Source organism: Hylobates moloch, unplaced genomic scaffold (assembly GCF_009828535.3).
Source record: "Hylobates moloch isolate HMO894 unplaced genomic scaffold, HMol_V3 SCAFFOLD_15, whole genome shotgun sequence".
Classification (NCBI taxonomy): Eukaryota; Metazoa; Chordata; class Mammalia; order Primates; family Hylobatidae; genus Hylobates; species Hylobates moloch.
Window position 1 is genome coordinate 92,484,268 of NW_026652290.1, and position 8,153 is coordinate 92,492,420.

The window sequence follows — 8,153 nt, forward strand, 5'->3', positions numbered from 1 at the left end:
GTCTGGCTAATTTTGTATTTTTAGTAGAGACGGGGTTTCTCCATGTTGGTCAGGCTGGTCTCTAACTCCCGACCTCAGGTGATCCGCCTGCCTCGGCCTCTCAAAGTGCTGGGATTATAGGTGTGAGGCACAGCACCCGGCACAGAAGCCTATTTATTTATTTATTTATGTTTTTATTTATTGAGACAGAGTCTCGCTCTGTCGCCCAGGCTGGAGTACAGTGGCGTGATCTCGGCTTACTGCAACCTCTGCCTCCCGGGTTCAAGCAATTCTCCTGCCTCAGCCTCCCAAGTAGCTAGGACTACAGGTGTGTGCCACCACGCCTGCCTAATTTTGTATTTTTAGTAGAGACAGGGTTTCACCATGTTGGCCAGGCTGGTCTTGAACTCTTGACCTCATGATCCACCGACCTCCGCCTTCCAAAATGCTGGGATTACAGGCATGAGCCACTGCGCCCGGCCCCAGAAGCCATTTTCTAAACCACAATGCTAAGAATGTCACAGTGTTTGGAAGACAGGCAGAGACAGGAAACAAACTGGGTCTAGGAATTCAGTGTCCAAAGTCTTGCCTCTGGCACAAATCTCTGCGTATGACCTGAGCAATTAACTTCTGCCCTCAAGGCCTCCATTTTCCCTTCTATAAACCAGAGGAAGTCATTCCTCTTTCCGGACATGGGGACAAAACAGTTGTGGGGCTCAAATGAGATGGTTAACAGGAAAGAACTTTGGTAACTGAAATCTAATACTTTCCCATTCTAAGAGCTGCAGCCCCAACAAAGACCCCACCAAACACCGAGCAACCAAGGATTCTGGGCCCTGGAAAGCAGACTTTAAGCATCCAAACTTAACAGAGGGGAAAAAAGGTGCACTCCCTTAACCATGTGGGCTTTGTGTGTGCTCCTCCCTCTGCCCCAATGCTTTCCTTGCTCCTTGTCCCGATGTTGTCCTCACCCTTCAGGTCCCAGTTCAGATGTCTCCTCTGCCAGGGAGCCCTCCCTGAACCCCATGCCACATCAGGCGCCCAGAGGGCTCCCCCATCTCAGCTCTGCCTACTGTTGGGGGATACATCCGTCCCCCGCAGGACTAGGAATTCCTTGAGGGCACAGATTGGTGTTGGCTTGGTCCCTGCTGTTTTGCCAGCATTGCCAGCACAAGGCCTGGCACAGGGCAGAAGGTTACAAAATACTAGCTAAAGGAAGTAATGAATGGATGGAGGGATGAATGGTGTGTAACCGCCCAAGGGGTTCACCTTGCCTGCTGCCTAGACAGAGCTGATTCATCAAGACAGGAGAACTGCAAGACAAAGAGTAATTCACGCAGAGCTGGCTGTGCGGGAGGCTTTTTGTTTGTTCGTTTGAGACAGTCTTGCTCTGTTGCCCAGACTGGAGGGCAGTGGTGCAATCTCGGCTCACTGCAACCTCTGCCTTCCAGGTTCAAGCAATTCTTCCACCTCAGCCTCCTGAGTAGATGAGATTACAGATGTGAGCCACCACACCCGGCTAATTTTTGTATTTTTAGTAGAGACGGGGTTTCACCATGTTGGTCAGGCTGGTCTCGAACTCCTGACCTCGTGATCCACCCACCTCGGCCTCCCAAAGTGCTGGAATTACAGGCGTGAGCCACCGCGCCCAGCCAGGAGTTTTACTGTTACTCAAATCAGTCTCCCTGAGCATTCAGGGAGATTTTATTTTTATTTTATTTTATTTTATTTTATTTTATTTTATTTTATTTTATTTTATTTTTTTTGAGATGGAGTTTCACTCTCTTGCGTGGGCTGGAGTGAAGTGACGCGATCTTGGCTCACTGCAACCTCTATCCCCAGGTTCAAGTGATTCTGATGCCCCAGCCTCCTGAGTAGCTGGGATTATAGGCGCCCGCCACCAAGCCCGCCTAACTTTTGTATTTTTAGTAGAGACGGGGTTTCCACATGTTGGCCAGGCTGGTCGTAAACTCCTGATCTCAGGTGATCCACCCCGCTCAGCCTTCCAAAGTGCTAGGATTACAGGCGCGAGCCAACGGGCCCAGCTGGAGCAGAGTTTTTTTTGTTTTTTGTTTTTTTTTGAGACGGAGTCTCGCTCTGTCGCCCAGGCTGGAGTGTAGTGGCGCGATCTCGGTCGAGCAGAGTTTTTAAGGACAACTTGATGGGTGAGGGGAAGCCAGTGAGCCAGGAGTGCTGATTGGTCAGAGATGAAATCATAGGGAGTCGGAGCGTCGGAGCTGTCTTCTTGCGCTCAGTCAGTTCCTGGGTTGGGGGGCCACAAGATCAGATGGGCCAGTTTATTGATCTGGGTAAGGTCAGCTGATCCATCAAGTGCAGGGTCTGTGAAATATCTCAAGCACTGATCTTAGGAGTAGTTTAGGGAGGGTCAGAATCTTGTATCCTCCAGCTGCATGACTCCTAAACCATAATTTCTAATCTTGTGGCTAATGTTAGTCCTACAAAGGCAATCTAGTCCCCAGACAAGAAGGAGGTCTGCTTTGGGAAAGGGCTCTTACCATGTTTGTTTAAACTATAAACTATAAACTAAATCTCTCCCAAAGTTAGTTCAGCCTTCGCCCAGGAATGAACAAGGATAGCTTGGAGGTTAGAAGCAAGATAGAGTCAGTTAAGTTAGACCTCTGTCACTGTGTCAGTCATAATTTTGCAAAGGCGGTTTCAGTGATTCTCTGACCCAACCAATTATGCTAAATTCCCTTATTTTATGTCCCACGTAGCACACAGATCACCTTTTTTTTTTTTTTTGAGACAGAGACTTGCTCTGTCACCCAGGCTGGAGTGCAGTGGCACGATCTCGGCTCACTGCAAGCTCCGCCTCCCGGGTTCACGCCATTCTCCTGCCTCAGCCTCCTGAGTAGCTGGGACCACAGGCGCCCGCCACCACGCCCGGCTAATTTTTTGTATTTTTAGTAGAGATGGGGTTTCACCGTGTTAGCCAGAATGGTCTCCATCTCCTGACCTCGTGATCCGCCCACCTCGGCCTCCCAAAGTGCTGGGATTACAGGCGTGAGCCACCGCGCCCGGCAAGATCACCTTTTTAAAATAGTTTATATTTTGGGTGTTTACTATGCCCTTTATTTCTATTTATTATTTTTTGAGACAGTCTTGCTGTGTCGCCCAGGCTGGAGTGCAATGGCACAATCTAGGCTCACTGCAGCCTCCACCTACCGGGTTCAAGCGATTCCCCTGCCTCAGCCTCCCAAGTAGCTGGGATTAAGGCGTGTGCCACCACACCCAGCTAAATCTTGCATTTTTAGTACAGACGGGGTTTCACTGTGTTGGCCTGGCTGGTCTCGAACTCCTGGCCTCATGTGATCCACCCGCCTCGGCCCCCAAAGTGCTGGTATTACAGATGTGAGCCACCGCGCCAGACCTTACTATGCCCTTTAGATCTGAGCTCGGGCGGCCCCCTCTAGGCAGCCCTGCTGGCCTCAGGTCCCTGGGTCAGCTAGCTCCTCTGAGCTCCCGGGCTCCCACTTTCCCGACCACTCTGGGTTGACAGTGATGGATCAGGAGTGTATCTCCCAGTGCTGAGCAAAAAGGCCGCAGTCTGTCAACCGAATGAAAGGACGGCGTATGAGCGCATTAATGAATACACAGATGACTGTCCTCTCTGGTTCAAAGTCCTTTTCCAGATTCCCAGGCCATGCCTCCAGAACCCAGACTTCACCCCCGAACCATGCCCCTAATCCAGACTTACTGCCTACAGTAAAACTGAGGCACGTCGACGTCCTAAACGGAGGATATACAAGCACCTCCCAGATCAGTGGGGAAAATGAGGCACACGGTGCCGCTTTTGAAATGAAGTTGCCCAAGGACGGCCGGGCAAAGGACCCCGTCCGGTTTCTCCTCAGCCCCTCCCCTAGCTCCTCTATCCTGGAAAGCCCCGTCCAAATTTCTCCCATCCCTCACACTATTGGTTTAACAGGGCATCAGTCTCCAAGCGCTCTCTTCCTCTATTGGACGGCATTTCCTACTCGCGCGGTGGCGCCTTGACCCGCCCCTTACGCCAAGCCCCGCCCTCACATTGGGCCACCCGCACGCCCCTCTATCAGAAACCCCCACTATTGGCCACTGGACTTTGCCGGTTCGGGCTGTGATTGGTCGTAGACAGAAGTCCATCCCCTGACCAACCACCGGACAGGAGTTGGAGAACGGAAAAAGGTTGGAGGGAATTCGGGTCAGACTCACGTTGAGCCGGCGGGAGGCAGATATAGGTCTTGAAGAACTCGCTTCGGCGGGCGGCCTCCTTAATACGGTTGGCAAGCGGCTTGCTGACCTGCCGGATGCCCAAGTATAGCAGCTTTGCCATAGGGAACGCGCCTACCACCATCTTGGCGGTCTCACAGGGCACGCGCAACCCTGCTGACTGGGCGGGGCGCCTTAACCTCTTCACTCCTTCCCCGCCCTCTCGTGGCCATGCGTGCGTCAGTACGTATGTACGTACGCTCGAAGCAAACTGCAGAGGCGCATCCTGACGTCACCCCGTCGACGCTGACGTACCGACGTCCGTTCGCTGAATATGCAAATATACACGGAAGTGAGGCGGGTCAGGGGGCGGTGCCGTTAAACGGATGCGCCCGCCTTGGCAGACGTCCCTGTGCTCCTTCGTGATGTCACGTTTCGAGTTGTCGTCCCCACCCAAAGGAGGCTCTTAATTAGTCCTGTGAGGCCCAAATACACCTTCCTCTGCAAGCTAGGGCTCTCATTGGGATTAAGAGGAAGCCACGTGGTCATACAGACTTTGGTTGAGATCCCAGCTCTGCCATTTCCTCGCTGTGTAATATTAGATGAGTGGCATAACCTCTCTGGACTTAAGTATTACCGTCTACCAAATGGGAATCCTTATAGCACTTGCCTCTTTGGGTTGTTGTGAGGCTTCTATGCTAATCTTGAGTGTAAAACAGTGGACCATGGGAAGTGGTTAGAAGGGTGCCATTCATATAGCTAAGCACTCAGTAAATAACCCTTCTTACCATACAGGTAATAATTGCATTATTATTGCTAACTCCAGCCTGTGGGTGCATTTCACTCCCAGAAGCAGCGAATCCAACCCTTTCCCAAGTAACTGACAAGGAAACTGAGGCCCAGAGCGGGGCAGGGGGTGGCACAAGGTTCCTGCAGAGGTTGATAGCCTAGCATCTTGGCTAATAAAACCATACCCGTTCTCAAGCAACCCAACTTCCTTCATTAGGAGGTAGGGTCCCCAGGGAGCTAGTTCAGAAATAAGTTTAAGGACATGTCCCAGACTGTCCTTTCTTACCCAGCAGGGAGTAAAATCATATAAACAATGTCAGGAAGGGGTTGAGAGAAATTCCTGGATGATGGAGTGCTGATGAGTAATTGAGAGATTCTGGGAGGCAGAGGGACACAAGAAAACAGGAACAGAGGACTGGCCGCCATGGCTCACGCCTGTAATCCCAGCACTTTGGGAGGCTGAGGAGGGTGGATCACCTGAGGTCAGGAGTTTGAGACCAACCTGGCCAACATGGTGAAATCCCATCTCCACGAAAAAAAAAAAAATGTAGCCGGGCATGGTGGCAGGTACTGGTAATCCCAGGTACTCTGGAGGCTGAGGCAGGAGAATCACTTGAACCTGGGAGTTGGAGGTTGCAGTGAGCCGAGATCATGCCACTGCACTCCAGTCTTGGCAACAGAGCGAGACTCCGTCTCACAAAAAAAAAAAGAAAAGAAAACAGGAACAGAGGAGTGGTGTGTAGGAGGAAACATACATTCAGGACACAGAATCAGGGGGCTCTGGACTTCGTTGCTATCCACTCTGACTCTCTTGAGTGTCCTTTGTCAAGCTCCTGGCACTGAGGGACCTGCATTTCCTCATCTGTACTGATAGTGCTGGTGTGTGTGTGAACCCTGATATTCTGAATTGCTAAGAATGCCAGGATTCCATAAAAACAACCTTTCCCAGGGTCCCTTCCAGACTGAAGGTATGCAGAAACTCGGGACTACCTAAGGTCCATCATCCACTTGGGACCAGCCCCCTTCCCATTTTACAGATTGGGCCTGGGAGGTTGAAGCTGTGGTGAGCCATGAGCTCCACTGCACTCCAGCCTGGGCAACACAACAAGACCCTGTCTCAAAATAATAAAATAAAATAAAATTTCTGTCCCCCGGCTGGGCGCAGTGGCTCACGCCTGTAATCCCAGCACTTTGGGAGGCACAGGTAGGCAGATCATGTGAGGTCAGGAGTTCGAGACAAGCCTGGCCAACACGATGAAACCTCATCTCTACTAAAAATACAAAAAATTAGCTGGGCGTGGTGGCGCACACCTGTAATCCCAGCTACTCCAGAGGCTGAGACAGGAGAATCACTTGATCTCAGGAGGCAGAGGTTGTAGTGAGCCAAGATCGTGCCAATGCACTCCAGCCTGGGTGACAGAGTGAGACTGTGTCAAAACAAAACAAAAAAATTGGCCAGGCGCGGTGGCTGACGCCTATAATCCCAGCACTTTGGGAGGCCAAGGTGGGTGGATCATGAGGTCAGGAGATGGAGACCATCCTGGCTAACACGATGAAACCCCGTCTCTCCTAAAAAAAATACAAAAAATTAGCTGGGCGTGGTGGCGGGTGCCTGTAGTCCCAGCTACTTGGGAGGCTGAGGCAGGAGAATGGCGTGAACCCAGGAGGCGGAGCTTTCAGTGAGCTGAGATCGCGCCACTGCACTCCAGCCTGGGCGACAGAGCGAGACTCCGTCTCAAAAAAAAAAAAAAATTGGCCAGGCACAGTGGCTCATGCCTGTAATCCCAGCACTTTGGGAGGCCGAGGCCTGAGGTCAGGAGTTTGAGACCAGTCTGGCCAACATGGAGAAACACTGTCTCTACTAAAAATACAAAATTAGCAGAGCGTGGTGGCACATGCCTGTAATCCCAGCTACTCAGGAGGCTGAGGCAGGAGAATTGCTGGAACCCAGGAGGCGGAAGTTGTGGTGAGCTGAGATCGCGCCATTGCACTCCAGCCTGGGCAACAAGAGTGAAACTCAGTCTCAAAAAAAAGAAAAAGAAAAATTCTGGCCTCAACACTTCCATTCCCGTAGCTTTACGGCAGTGTGATGGGGTGGGAAGACTACTAGGCCTCCTAGATCCCAGGCCTCCCTCTCTTCTCCAGCCCTCCAGCCCACCAACACCAAAGCCCTGATTTCCCCCATCTCTGTGCTCCCTCCACCCTCCACCCCAGAAAAATCATTGAGTGCATTTTTTCCCCTATTCCTCTCCTCCTTCTTCCTTTCTCTGAGAAGGGTCCCGGGAAAGTCTTCTGGGAACCTCTCTGGAAGGAGGAGGGCGGGGTGGGGGTAGTAGAAGGGTTGTGGGTGGATCTTCACACCTCAGGAGTCTGTTTACACACCCATAAGGAGGAAGAGGAGAGGAGACCTTCTCTGAAGGGCCAGGCCTTTTCAGAGCTGGGTGCTTCTTCCTGCTCTCTAGCCTGGTTATGGAACAGTGGCCATTCCTGGTGACCCCTGAGACCAGGGGAGGGAGGGCAGCCTTGGCCACCCTGGGGCGTGGGAACACAAGCAGAGATGGGGAGGGGAGAGGGAGCCCAAGATGGCTCCAGCGCTGACTCACCAGCCATGCGACCTTGGACTGGTCGCCTGGCCTCTCTGGTGACCGCCCTAGACTAGGGCCTGGGATCCTTCCTGGAAGTTTTTTCTGCTCAGACCCCCTAGTCACCCTTTTCCTGGAATGAGTGAGGTACTCGTGTTTCATAATCCCACTGGCGCCTGTGCTTCTTTCATTAAAGGATTCCTTCAAAATAAATCCAAGGCTGGGCACGGTGGCTCAAGCCTGTAATCCCAGAACTTTGAGAGGCTGAGGTGGGAGGATCACTTGAGGCCAGGATTTCAAGACCAGCCTTGCCAACATGGAGAAACCCCGTCTCTACTAAAAATACAAAAATTAGCCAGGCGTGGTGGTGCATGCCTGTAATCCCAGCTACTCAGGAGGAAGCTGAGGCACAAGAGTTGCCTGATCCCAGGAGGCGGAGGTTGCAGTGAGCCGAGATCCTGACACTGTACTCCAGCTTGGGAGACAGAGCGAGATTCTGTCTCAAAATAAATAAATAAACAAACAAAAATAAAACTCCAAAAGCTGATCACTGCTCCTTGTTAACCACCACCCACCCGGCCCAACTGACAGCACCTC

General features: G+C 51.8%; 1 protein-coding gene across 2 annotated transcripts in view; it reads right to left on the reverse strand.

Moving 5' to 3' along the window:
• OPA3 (outer mitochondrial membrane lipid metabolism regulator OPA3) overlaps nt 1-4,431 on the reverse strand; it is a 56,648-nt gene extending 52,217 nt beyond the window's left edge. For both annotated transcript variants that reach the window (XM_058428768.1, XM_032178042.2), the window contains exon 1: nt 4,189-4,431. In XM_058428768.1, coding sequence (XP_058284751.1) covers nt 4,189-4,330 — 142 coding nt within the window. In that variant the 5' untranslated portion in view covers nt 4,331-4,431. The remainder of the gene's footprint in view (nt 1-4,188) is intronic.
• Nucleotides 4,432-8,153: the final 3,722 nt, after the last annotated feature.